General features: G+C 41.0%; 2 protein-coding genes across 6 annotated transcripts; both read left to right on the top strand.

Annotated features, from left to right (window-relative positions):
- The first annotated feature begins 108 nt into the window (after positions 1-108).
- On the top strand, positions 109-8,467 carry rer1 (retention in endoplasmic reticulum sorting receptor 1). Of its 5 annotated transcripts, none has more exons than XM_086214412.1 (8): positions 109-212; positions 1,908-1,989; positions 2,629-2,733; positions 3,220-3,316; positions 4,609-4,687; positions 5,089-5,224; positions 5,824-5,878; positions 7,515-8,465. In XM_086214412.1, the coding sequence occupies exons 2-8, from the start codon at positions 1,909-1,911 to the stop codon at positions 7,523-7,525; spliced, it is 564 nt and encodes a 187-aa protein (XP_086070538.1). In that variant the 5' UTR covers positions 109-212; position 1,908; the 3' UTR covers positions 7,526-8,465. The 5 variants fall into 5 exon arrangements, with proteins under 5 accessions (XP_086070538.1, XP_086070537.1, XP_086070534.1 ...); XM_086214411.1 differs by having other exon boundaries at positions 111-212; positions 7,186-8,314; XM_086214408.1 differs by lacking the exon at positions 7,515-8,465 and having other exon boundaries at positions 113-212; positions 5,824-6,185.
- Positions 8,468-8,566: 99 nt separating this feature from the next.
- On the top strand, positions 8,567-13,742 carry tas1r2.2 (taste receptor, type 1, member 2, tandem duplicate 2). The gene is made up of 6 exons (XM_086214392.1): positions 8,567-9,105; positions 9,528-9,825; positions 9,952-10,674; positions 10,778-10,984; positions 11,170-11,290; positions 12,452-13,742. Exons 1-6 carry the CDS (start codon positions 8,744-8,746, stop codon positions 13,378-13,380), a joined length of 2,640 nt encoding a protein of 879 aa, XP_086070518.1. The 5' UTR covers positions 8,567-8,743; the 3' UTR covers positions 13,381-13,742.
- Positions 13,743-13,952: the final 210 nt, after the last annotated feature.

Genomic DNA, 13,952 nt, shown 5'->3' with positions numbered 1-13,952 from the left:
GTCGTTTAAGAATACTTGCACTGAAATTGAAGATTTCATTTGATCACAAAGTCGCATGAACGCCATCGAGTTCGATCCCTTATTATTCTCGTAGATCGACTATTTTGCCTGCCGTATGCGAGAATACTCGCGGAAGTACTGACGTGTTCACACCAGTTTTGCTAGTTTAGCTAGCTAGATAGAGCCGGGTAGTGACACAGCGGCTGCATCAGGTAAGAAAAGACTGTCATTGATTGATTTCACTTCATTTGCAAAGACACGGACAAAGGACTCACACAGGTATTTCATCGGTGAATTTACATTCAATTAATTCCATTCAGTAGAGTCGAAATGTTTTAACTTATTATTAGTGATTTCCAACTGGGCTAGCTGGCTAGCCGCGAAGCCGCTGCCAACGTACTGTCCGGAAGTGAGTTGTCGCATTTCGAACTCGTAGCTGGTACTTGTAGTTCAATGTTCTCCTTGAGTACGTGTATTGAAGGGAATGGTTTAAGTCGTGAACTACAGTCTTAGCTAAAATCTTTATCGTCCGCTGGGCAGGACTTGTGGGAAATGTATTTCTTTTAATTAAACTAAAGGTCGATGGAAGTAAAAAAGAAGGTTTAACAAAACTACATAACCCACATAAGAGGTAATTTGGGCCGAAGGTCAATGTGCAATTAGATGGCTAGTTAGCTTTTTCCCAGGGCTGCAGTCTAATGTGAGTAACGTTTATGTAAGATAAAGATCTCCGGCCAAATAGTAATAACATGCATTGTATCACTTGTTTCCACTGTTTCCCCGTAATGCTTTGTTAATTGACTAAGTAGCTGATTAGCTAGCCGTCTTGGATGCTAGCTACATCCGCAGCTAGCGTTAGCATTAGCAACAAGAACAGCTCAATACGGTCGGTGTGGGTTTTTCAAGCAAATATTTTTAAAAAATCAAATCAAATGCCTCGTAAAGGAAACGCAGTGGATTTGGGACGGCGATACTTTATCACTGTCAGAAATTCTGAAGGTTAGTGAGGGTTTAATCTGCTCTATAGAGAGTCCATGATTCTCTGAAATTCCTATGTATGTATGCCACTATTGATTAATTACGGTAATGTTTAACATTACTCAGTTTGTTCAGTTGTAAAGGAGAAGATATTCATGCTGTTCTCTGGGCAGTTTCCTAGCGTTACTAATCTAACATGGTAATAATTCCTGCCTTCTCCTCGTTGGTCATCTCATGTCTTGAGCATTTGCTTCTCTTCCGGAACTTCCTTCATCGCGGTTGATACTAAGAGTTTATTTGAATGTAACAAATATGAACGTCACTCGTGCTCAGTTTCTATGTCTTCGTCGTCTTTTTCAGGAACCATTTTCATTTGCATAGATGCCTTCTTCTTCTTCTTTTTAATCGCTAACACCAACACATGTTGTGTTTAGAATTATGGCGTTAGGGACCTACAACTTCCATAATCCTACGTGCATCTGTTCTGGGATCCTTAGATGATTTTGACCTGTGATACTATACATAGTATTACTTGTAAATAATCATCTGATGCAGTATATTTTTGAACAATGTCCAAAATAAATAATTAGGAATTTACCGAAATGGATTTTTCAGGGCCTACACACTTTAATTAGTCATAAGTTAAGGAACCCATACTTGCTGCTATTCAGTTGGAAATGTTACATTGGCCAGAATTTACATCAATACAACTGTCTGCCTTTTAAATTAATGTTGTCGTTCTTTTAATGGAAAGGTTCTTATGAACAATAAATTACAATTTTTTAATCTACAGCTATATCTACGCATACATCTACTGTAATGTTGTTGATAGTGGCACAGTTCCCTTTATTCCACACAGCCCATTTGAGTTGGGTTAGGTATGTTTGTCACTCTGCTAATCACATCATCCTGCGTATCTTCACTGGCAGAATGTCAGAAGGGGACAGTGTTGGGGAGTCAATCCATGGAAAAACATCTGTAGTCGCTGCCTTTTTCACACGGGTTGGACAGGTAACATGATTATCACTCACACACACACATTTGTATATTTAGGGGATTAAATGATGTAATTCTCTATCCTTAACTGTAAATTGAATATTTCCTGACTATTGAACAGTTAGAGTTAATGTTGCATGTGTGTCAACCTTGTGGTGATTAAATACACTTCTGTTGAATTACTTAGTTATTTTCAAAAATGCCTCTATTGTGTAATCTTGCAGCTACAAGCATTGCTGTACCCGTTATCACAGTCCTCACATTCTTCCATCTCCACATTCCTTAAATATCTCATTTGACGGTGGTTTGGTTTTCCAGGTATTTCTGAAATGTGTGTTGAGGAGTTGAATGGCAGATACACAGATTCGGTTGATTGATCACTCAGGCAGATAGAACAGTGGTTTGGAAATGAATATTGAAAGATAATGATGTCTCCTTTGTATTCCTTCACACTCAGATGCAGGTAGTACTACGTCACGGGATCCTCAGTTAATACCCAATTTTACTGCTCTTGTATAAAGTGAAAGAGAGGCTCTGCAGTATGTCAACGCAAGAACATGTCTGACTAGTTCATTGTTGATAATGTCTATCTGGATCTGGAAAGGATGCCTTTCATTTTCTTTCTCATTTCCTTTTTGTTTTGTTTTGCAACAGGTCTATCAGTCATGGCTCGACAAGTCAACACCATTCTATGCAGTGCGATGGGCAGCTACCCTTCTACTTACTGCTGTATACATGATCAGAGTGTACATACTACAGGTAATTGCTGTTCTTCCCCTACAACTCTGTCATTAGAATATGTAAGTATGCTTGCTGATTGATGTGCCGTTAGTCATTCCATTTCTGTGGTTTGCAATGTCCAGTTTGATTAGACTGGCAGATAGAGTTGTCCGTTGACCCCTAGCATTTATTTGAACAGTAGATGTGCTATTACATTACTCATTATATTCTGCATATCTTCTCTAACGTCAAAAATCGCCATGGGGGACAGTGACAGTACAGATATGTGTTTGCTCAGTCACTGTTTTGAAGGGATGGATGCTTCTAGCTTCAGGTGTTCGAATGACACCGTTGACATGTGACCCTCTGATGTTATGTGTTCAACTACAACGCCTCTGTCTTGTTGTACTTCCATGCAAGGATTTTTTTCTTTTTATTTGTGTAGTTTTTACCAGCAAAGATGCTCATTCGTGTTTATTGCCTGAAAGTCTTTTAAACTGTTGACATTTCTTGACCCATTTTCAGGGTTGGTATATTGTAACATATGCTTTGGGGATCTACCACCTCAACCTCTTCATTGCTTTTCTATCGCCAAAAGTGGATCCTTCTCTGCTTGATGAAGGCAAGTTCACTCTTTGATCAACTTTTGATGATGTGGTGGTTTTGTGTAGCTGTCGGTTGATTTCCTCTTAGTGTGCCGCCTGGCTGTTCTCTTTTTGTTTAGTGTCGTTTGTTGTTGTTGTTGTTTTGACTTGTCACGATTGTTGTTCAGTAGCGTTCACATTAAATTGAATAAAATCCAGTAATAAATGAAGAATCAGCAGCAGTATAAGCAACTGAAGGTCATTTTCATCACGTCAAGGGAAATTTCACAACATTTTGTTCTGCTTGGTCTCAAATCTTGAAGTATTGACTTACTTTGAGCTCAGAACAACTTTGACATTTTTTTAAATCAAACAAAAATGTGCTCCTTTTTCAGCAGTCAGATAAATTGGGGGAACATGGGGGGGAAAAAAAGGATGTGTATGTCTCGTAAAATATTCTTTTTTACACTTCAAAAGTGTGCATATCTTTATATGCAACTTTTTATGAGGCCATAGACACGAAAAACTGGATTGTGCTCCTTGTAGTTTCTAAGATGGAGCCGTTCTCCTATCAGACTATATTTAGTCTTTGCTCTCAGGAGTGCTGGGTTTTTTTCCTTAAAATCATAGAAAATGCCCTTGAATATGTAATAAAAAATATCCCTTAAATATGCTCTTTTAAAACAAAAAAAAGATGTCAAAATACTTTTTTTTTGTCATTCATGCAGTGGTTAGGAATTTCACCTCACAACAAAACCTTCTTAAACATCCGAGTTGGGGTAATTGGAGACTAAGTTGCCTGTAGGTGTGAGTGTGAACGGTCGTGTGTCTACACGTGATGTGATGGACTGAACCTGTTCAAGGTGTGCAGCAGGGACATGCTCTGGACTGAAAACATTTCACGGTATTTGTTCTCGGGCAAGCCCAGAAACCTTTTCCACTGAAGAATGTTAAGTTTCTCTTTCAGATGTTAATTTGTTCATAAACACAATCTTCCAAATAGCCGAGTTCTGTTGCACGTTTTACACATTTAAGGGTGGATACCTGGAATAAGTGGATACAGAGGGCAACGCCAGACTTCTTCACACTTAAAGCATTAAAAAGTGACAATGCAGCACTCATACGTGACTGCACGGGGCTCAAATCATGCATTTTTCTTTTTAGACAGATTGTGAATGTTCCAGACTTCCGGCATTTCAACCGCCAATGATGGTCAAAACATAAACAATGAAAGTGCATTTGAATGATGTTGGTCTTTGTGCAGATTCATGGCTGAATAAACCTCCTGGTTATTAACTGGGTCATTCTCCTGCAACCTTCTCTCCTGTAGACGAGGGCCCATCCCTTCCTACCAAGCAGAACGAGGAGTTCCGACCTTTCATCAGGAGGTTGCCTGAATTCAAATTCTGGTGAGACTGCGGCTCGTGTTGTGGGCGTCTATCACTTTATCCACAGTGTGATTGCAAATTGTATTCTGTAGAATGATGCGTGTGGTCAAAGGCTTAGTCAGGCAGAGCTTATTTGTAACAGGATGTAGAATTGTAGCAGAAACCAAAGCCAGCCATAAATCATCCCCTTCCTCCTGGATGGCCTCGCATGGCCATGGAGTAGCCCTGAGAGAGTAAGTTACAAGATGATACCTGTTTGCTGGCTTGAGTTCTTCAGTCCTGATGACTGTCATCATCTGACGCTGAAATCCCTTTCCCACATTAACCTTTGGTATCAACACAAATATGCTCTCCACATCCAGTACAGCACAGCGTCATCGTTGGTATTGTGTACACTGAAGTTGTGTTACTTTTCTTTCCAGGCATTCAGCAACAAAAGGCATCATCATCGCCATGATTTGCACATTTTTTGATGCCTTCAACGTGCCAGTGTTCTGGCCTATACTTGTAATGTACTTCATCATGCTCTTCTGCATTACCATGAAGAGGCAGATCAAGGTAAACTAAATAAAACGCGTGTTGATTTGTACGCTGGCACTGGCCGCACTGCAGTCACGCTGGAGAAGAACATGAATCCAACGCCAGAATTTAGAATGCAACTCAAAAACCAAAGGGGAAACGACTCAATGACGAAGCATTTAGCGAAGCTAAACACTTGATGGGTTTTTTTGTGTTGTATACATCCTTTTTTCTTTTATGATATATAAACTAACGACTATATTTCCCACCGTTTTTGTTTTTTTTTACTTGTAAAATGTATTACAAAGAACCAAAAGCCAACAGGTTTTTTTTTTGTGGCCGATTATAACTGTTAACAAACTTGATTCAAAGGATTCTTAAAACAATTCAAGAAAAACAAACTTTTTCATTCAAAAAAATGATAGCGCTTTGTAAAATTGAAGAAAAAAATTCCATAAATTGTGCCATCTAGTGGTCTTTGTTCCGGAAAAAAAATGACAGCAAAACTTCGCATTCCCCGCTCTTTCCTATGATTGTGAGACTTTCAGAACTCTTTAAGTTTGTGGAAATGTTTGAGCGAACAACAGAAATACCTCTCGCTAATTCTCTCCTCTTTTTTTGTTTCCCACTCTCTCTAGCATATGATCAAGTACAGATACCTACCCTTCACACACGGGAAGAGGACATACAAAGGCAAGGAAGACACAGGGAAAGCTTTTGCTAGTTAAAAACGCCCAACTTACTCCTTCCATTTTGAAATGTACCAGTCACGGCTAGGGGGGAGTGCCTGGGATAGATGGTTTGTTTTCCTTTTTTTTTTTTCTAAATTTTATTTTGCTTTTTTGTTTGTTTGGTTTTTTTTGTAAGGGTAGGGGGTCAATAACATGACAACATAGCATAAAACTCTTGACCTTTAGGTCCATATTTGAGAGTGTTGTAAGTGGAGCAGCACAGATCAAATTGGTCTGGAAATTTTGTCTTTGCCTGTTGGGGGTGGGGTGGGGGGTGGGGGTGGGGGGGCGTTACTATGAGGACTTCAATCCTTATTTTAGAATTGGCCTGCATTTGTTCAGTCAGACTCAGTGCTGCCTTTTTGCCTTTTTAACCCCATGGGGTAAGTATGAAGTCAGCAAGAACCACACTGAAAAAGTGATTTTTTTCCTGCAGTGATTTTTGTTTTCAATGATTGTAATTTCAGTCCACCTCCTTCTCCTCAACTGAAATAAACCAGCCAGTTTTTGATTAATATATTGGCACCTACTCATTTGTAACAGGTTATATATGGAACATGGAAAGTTATTCGTGTTGGTAGCAAAGTGATGATATGATTAAATGCGTATGCTAAAGTCTGAAGGAACTTAATGGGTCCTCTAGTTGTGTTAAAAGTCTGCTGCTGCTTGGTGAAGCCAGTTTGGAGAGAACAGTTGCATTTTACCTGAATGTGCATCCATGAGGGGCACCTGTGATCATGCATCTCTGGGAATGATTACGCTGATAAATATTATCCCATTGGTTAAATCACAAAATGGCTACACATGCAGTCGCTCATTCGCCAGGGTGAATCACGGACTGAAATAAAACATTATCAGGTGCATATTGCAAGACAAGTGACACCCCAGATTATCTATTTCTGTTGCCGGTAGTCAACATTTCATCGCGATGATTTTACACCGTTGTTGAGTTACAGTTAAGTTAGTGTCCCTTTAATCCATATGAAATTACCTCCCGGTTCTCCGAGCGTTATGTGGCTAATTAATTACAATGGCTCCTGTCTCTAAAGTGCACGCCCAGTTATTACAGGAGAATATGAAATTATTGTCGAGCGATCGCTTGTTCATCCCATTGACCTTTTCTCTTTGAAACATTTAAGGTGGAATTATGGTTCTCCGGGTGCATGTCAATGCGCACGGTGTTAGCTTGGAGACACTTGTGTGACTGTCTTTTCTACTTGTATGTTACACACTTATTTGTGTTGTTTTTTTTTTCCGTCTCCATTGCAGACGTGCGTACTGAGAGCAGTTGAATCCAGGAATCAACTTGCTTGATGTGCAGGTGCACACTCACACAACACACAGTGACTTGGAAGGTGTGCACGTTGGCTCCTCCACGAGCTCGTGCAACCACCGTAACACCCTTCTGGGTTAAGGTTCATCGAGATGTTTCCGTGCATCTCCGGAGAAGCATAATTCTGGTTTTAATCATCTGTGTTTCAAAGACTGGGGTCCAGTTGATTTGTGTAGTTTAGTTGTTGTACTCATTTATAATCTGTATGTACTTTGAAAAGTAATGGAAACCCATTATTCCATGCAAACTGTTCTTTCTTTTTCAGAGGAAACATAAGAAAACTGAGCATTTGCTATAACAAATGGATGAAGTGGGTGGCGATCACACTTTTTCTGTAACCCTGTTTTGTTTTTTTTTTGTTTGTTTGTTTTTTTTCTCCATAAAATGGGATTTTCTGTCATTACTGAAGAATGATCAGCACTGTAGTAAGGGATCAAACATTTTCCTGTAAAAAGTTGATGTTTCAAAGGGTTGTCTGGAGGATTTGTATATATCTATATATATATTTTAAAATATGACTTTTTTTTTTCTTTTGAGATTATTTTTCTTTGATTTTTCTTTCAACCATCATACCATTTACAAGGGTTTAAATTCATTTCAGTTTAAATTGATGAAAGCAGAGCTGGTTAATTGGGTTCTTGATTTGATTGATTGATTAAATATGTTTCTCATAAATTTGCATGTTATTGTTTTCATGTGCGACAGTTTAAAAAAAAAAAGAAACAACTTGATTTTAATAACTTAATTGTAATTTTTTTCACTCCAAATGCTATTAAAGAGGCTATGTCCCTTGAAACAGTATTTAGGTGTCTATTCTTTTTAATTTTACTAAGGGACTCAACCTTAAATTCAACCTTTTTTTTCCCCTCAAATTGCAGATTATTTGCAGATATTCTGAGCTTGAATCGGGCTGCTCCACTGAACGTCAGAGCGGGACTTGGCAACGTTTTTAAAGGCGTTCCCTCATGTTGTGGAATTCCGTCTGGTCGTCTTAATGCCAGCTTGAACCACCTCTCACATCTCCCAGATTGTGATTCACGTCATTTCTCTCCTCAAGCCCTTGATTCTGCTCTTTTGTCATGTATGGAAGTATTTGCTGTCGTTGTTTCAAGCAGAATTTGAGGTATGAGTACACAAAAACACTGCTGCAAAGCACAACAGTCATTCCACTGCAGATTAAACAAATGAGCTGCGTGGAATCAAGCTCCATTGGACGGTTCTAGTTTAGTCTCCTTTTCTTCTGACATCAGTTCAGTCATCAGAGAAACAAATGTAACTTCCTCTCCAAAGGGGGTCTCCAGTCTACACCAGAGCAAAGGAAACTAAAATGCAATTCTTCTAACACAGCAAAGTTCTCCTGTTTCAATGATTAACATGAACTCTTCTTTTTATTTTCATTTCCGTCCAGAATAATGATTTATAATTTGGAGTCTCAGTTTGTATAATATCAGATTATCAAATGAATTCGTGATTGAGACGAAAAGGAGCCTGCGCATGCGTTTACACCTGCGTGGCTGCGCGTCCCAGGCAGCCTGCGCGGCAGCAGACGCTTTTGCATACTCATTTGTAAATTCTCCGGCAACCATTTATGTATCCGTGACAGATGGAATGGTCGCAGGGGCGAAACCATCACAGGCGTCTCATAACTCGAAGTCTGAAGCGGTTCCTGCAACAATGAGGCGTGTTGTAGCCTCTCTCTGTCTGCTCGAGTGTCTTCTTCAGGCCTCCGCTCAGTGCAGCGCTCCAGCCTCAGAGTTCCAGCTAGACGGAGATTATTTGATCGGTGGACTCTTTGACGTTCATCACGTCAGTGGCCCCGTTTCTCATGACCGACCAGAAGCCATGGACTGTTCCAGGTGAGTCTCGCTCTGAGCCGTGGTGGGTTCCTTCTCCAAATACACTGCAAAAACCAAAGTACGTTTCCTCTAAATTTCTTGTGGTTAAAAAAAGGGGCGCAATTTTTCTGAGTGAATGAGAAGTTGTGAAGTGACAAAATATGTCTGCCTTGTTTTTCCTCAATTCGTAAGACCTTTTTAACAAATTTTTAAATGGAAAAACCTGCCTTGATATTTATAAAAACAGAATAAATAAATAATGTTTGAAAAAGTCTCGTATCTTACTGAGATGCTACTGTTAATGTGATTATTATTTTTCTTTATTATTATTTTTAAAAAAAATTACAAGAAATTTGGCAAATACACTTGACAAGACTTCCCCGAGCTGCTGAAGGACATCACGTCTGAAAGAACGAAGGAGCTCTCACACACTCCGTCCACAGGCAACCCCTGATCCTGTCAAGTTATCGGAGGTTCCAGCTGATGAGATTCTCTGTGGAGGAGATCAATAACTCCACCAGACTCCTGCCAAATGTCTCTCTGGGCTATCGGATCTTGGACCACTGTTCAGATACGCACAACTTCCCCGGTGTTTTTAACCTCGTCTCAGTCAACGGCTCGATCCAACCTTGGCGAGAACCACGCCAGAATCCGGCTCAAGTCGTAGCAGTGGTCGGTACTTTCACCAGCACTGAAACTCTGACTGTAGCGCCTCTGCTCATGATGGATCTCATTCCCATGGTAAATTTCCCATCTCTTGTCTTTTTCCAAGACGGCCAGGTGTTAAAACTGGTTCTCAATTTCCATGCATCAAAACAGATGAGTATGTATGATTGTAGTTAATTATCTCCGTTACTCTTTTAACAGGTCAGTTATGGAGCTGCCAGTTCCATCTTCTCAAGGAAACGAAACTTCCCCTCTTTCCTGAGAACAGTGCATCCCAATAAAGACGTCATGGAGGTGATTATCACCATTGTGCAGCACTTCAACTGGCGCTGGGTTGCTTTCCTTAACATCGATAATGATTACGGCAATGATGGACTGGAATGGTTCATAAAGATGATAAAGGACACCGAGATCTGCCTGGCGTACACCAGAGGTCTCAACCATTACACAGACTACTCTGAAATATTCAAACAAATAGAGCAGCAGAGAGTCCATGTGGTCATCGTCTTTGCGGCTGAATGGACCGCTGAGGTTCTCATCGAGTCTGCAATACGAGACAATGTCACAAACAAGGTGTGGATAGCCGGGGATGCCTGGTCCTTAAATAAGAGACTCCCAAAGCATGAAGGAATCCAAAGTATTGGAACCGTACTCGGGGTGTCTGAGCCAGCAGTTACTGTACCTGGGTTCACCGAATTTATCATTGCCACCAAATCCAAAAGTCACTGCGACGATGAAGGAGAGACATTTTGCAACCAGGTGTGCAACTGCAGCAGCCTGAGTCCAAAAGATATCATCGATGCAGAGCCATCTTTCAATTTTCCAGTGTATTCTGCTGTATATGCCATCGCTCATGCTTTGCACAATGCTTTGCAATGTGAAGCTGGCAGGTGTGATCGCAGTACGAACTTGCACCCACACATGGTAAGTACCCTTCACCATACTGTTGTTATCGCCACCATTTTTTGATTATCATGAGAACACAAATGAGTGACGGATCAACTGGATGTTTGTGTGCCCGCGTTAGGTGCTAAGTGAACTGAAAAGGTCCTACTTCAGGCTTTTAAATAGGAATTTTCAGTTCGACGAGAATGGCGACCCCAAATATGGATTCTATTCTATAGTTTTCTGGAACAACAGTGGGGATGCAGAGGAGATCGGCTTTTACAAATTTCGCCCGATGTTTGATTTCTACATCAACGCCAGCAAAATTCAATGGTACACAAAGGGAAAAGTAAGTTTTTTTTTAAGTGCTTTTGAATATATGCGGTTAAAGAGGCTTTGCTCTACCTCTCTCCTTGGGATGTGAAGTTTTATGTTTGATTGCGCAAGCGAAGTGACGCAACTTCTGAGCTGTAACATAGATAACTTTTACAGAACACGTTTAAAAATGTGCTGCTAAACAGCTGTCTCGAACAGGTGCCGACGTCAGTCTGTTCCCAAGAATGTCCTGCAGGATACGCAAAGAAGCAAGATGGAATCCACAACTGCTGCTTTACTTGTGAAGTCTGTCTGAACGGAACTTACGCCAACGTCACAGGTAAACAACAACAAACAGAAGGACAAGATGTGGCGCACCAGCCACATTTTTAGCAAGGCCCACCAGAGGCTTCACTCTCTGTGCCAACCGAGAAAGTTTGAGTGTCCAGGGAGGGGAAGCTCAGCTTCTATACAGCTACTGGTCAGAGCATGCTCACCTTTTCAGTGACGGTGTGGTATAGCAACACAACCGAGTGTGAGAAGGCCTCTCTATATGCCACGCGCGTTACGCGAGAGGAGGAGAACGTGATGGGAGATCCTTCACACCCTGCCTACGCCTCCTTCAACCCCCTCCCCTCTGACTGGAGATTTCACAGTCTAAAGTGCAGGACATGTTGCTTTAAGAACAGGGCTGTCCGACACCTCAACTCCTGCCCCAATGAACAAGCACTTTGTGCTAGAAGGCTTAGCACCAGACAACTCGCACTTTAAAAAATAGCAACATGTGCTTCAGCTCTTTCTAGGCACTGAGGCCCTCGATACCTCACAACAACTGAGGGTGAAGCCCAACTGTAGTTTTTAACTGTAACTCTTAACTTTTTTAACTAAATTCCTTATGTGTGGTAAAGGCTGTATGGTTTTTATGTATCTTCCACAGTTCTATGAGGTCTATTGTTTCTGTACTTGTTCTTAATGTTGCTGTTGTAATGTTCTTTTTTAAATGAGCATTTGCACGAAGACAAATCCCAATCAACAATATGTTGAAATGGCTGTAACGTTTCTATCTATCTATCTATCTATCTATCTATCTATCTATCTATCTATCTATTGATCTATCTGTCTATCTATCAATCTATCTCTCTATTAATCTATCTTGTATAAAAGGTTTCTTAAAGTGTAAACAGTGCAAATCTGCCAAGTAATTCGACCGTCTAGGAGTCGAAAGGTCTGATATTTAAATGGTTTCTGTTGCTAGAATTGTGGAGTTGAAAGCCTGCAAAAACATAAACACTCACATATTTCGTGTCCTAATTTTGTTTATCTTCTTCTATACTCATTCACATAATAAAAGCACATTTTAAGACTGCATACTACAAATGAGACCATCCTCACATATCTCAAAAGATGGCTATGCGCAAACATCTGCTTTCTCTGCCTCTCTTCACCTAAACACCTTTCAAGGATCCATCTTAAATTTTCTCCATCAATCTCTCCCTCTCAGCGGATCCCTTCAAGTGCTTCACCTGTGAGGAGACAGAATGGTCCGCAGTAGCAAGTACATCCTGTAATCTGCGTGTGGTGGAGTATGTCTCCTTCACAGGCACTGGAGCTATCCTGATAATGGTTGGCGCCTGCACCCTGGTGGTCCTCTCATTAGGCGTGTCGCTTCTCTTCGCCGTCAACTACCAGACTCCTGTCGTCAGATCTGCAGGGGGGCCGATGTGCTTCCTAGTTCTAGGCTGCCTCAGTGTTAGTAGTGTGAGTGTATTCTTTTACTTCGGCAAGCCGACTGTTTCATCTTGTGCCTTGAGGTTCGTGCCCTTCATCCTGTTCTTCACAGCCTGCCTTGCATGTTTTGTCGTACGCTCTTTTCAAATTGTTTGCATTTTTAAGATGGCTGCCAAGTTCCCACAACTCTACAGTTGGTGGATGAAATATCACGGCCAGTGGCTGGTCATCACTGTGGCGTTTCTTACTCAGGGACTCTTACTTCAAATAAGCCATTATTTCAGTCCCGCCAGGCCTTACAATGATACGTTTTGTTATCCAGACAAAATCATACTTACCTGTGACATCAACGTCAAAGCACTCTCTGCCCCTGTGATTTTGACTGTATCTCTGGGCTGTCTTTGCTTCATTTTCTCCTACATGGGGAAGGACCTCCCTAAAAATTACAACGAGGCCAAAGCTATAACCTTCTGCCTCCTCCTGCTCATCCTCACCTGGATCATCTTCGCCTCTGAATTACTGCTTTACCAGAGCAAATCCATCCACAGTCTCAACGCTCTGGCAGTACTCTTCAGTCTCTACTGCTTTCTACTGTGGTATTTCCTACCAAAATGCTACATCATTATATTTCAACCTCACAAAAACACACAGCAGTACTTCCAAGGTCTCATTCAGAATTACACTAAAACAATTAGCCAGTAGCGGCTTCACAAAGAGGTGATTTGCAACATGCAGCCTCCTCTGTTCAAGCTTCCTTTACGTCTTCAGTAGATGATGTTGCTTCATTGCAGTTAAAAGGTTTCTCTGCTCACCTTTCTGCAAACATCTTATGTTGTTCTTGAAATGCTTACATTCTTAGGATTGCACTCATATTTTGTTTGAATGATTAAATATCTTTTGAAGCTGCTATTTATCAGTGTCTTTGCATTCAGTAATACTCCATCAAATTCTATTACTGAATTAAATTAGGAATTGAGCAGCGCGGTGGTGCAGTGGTCAGCACTGTGGCCTCACAGCAAGAAGGTTCTGGGTTCGAGTCCTGGCTGGAGCACAGGATCTTTCTGTGTGAGTCTCCATGTTCTCCCTGTTCCTGCGTGGGTTCTCTCTGGTACTCCAGCTTCCTCCCACAGTCCAAAGACATCAAGAGGGGACAAGGCTGATTGATACTCTAAATTGACTGTAGGTGTGACTGTGAGTGTGAATGGTTGTCTGTCTCTGTGTGTTGGCCCTGTGATGGACAGGCGACTGGTCCAGGGTGAACTCCGCCTCTCAGC

Source organism: Aulostomus chinensis, chromosome 9 (genome assembly GCF_037954235.1).
Source record: "Aulostomus chinensis isolate RoL2024-O1b breed Wild chromosome 9, RoL_Achi_v1.0, whole genome shotgun sequence".
Lineage (NCBI taxonomy): Eukaryota > Metazoa > Chordata > Actinopteri > Syngnathiformes > Aulostomidae > Aulostomus > Aulostomus chinensis.
This window is presented reverse-complemented; position numbering and strand designations above follow the sequence as displayed.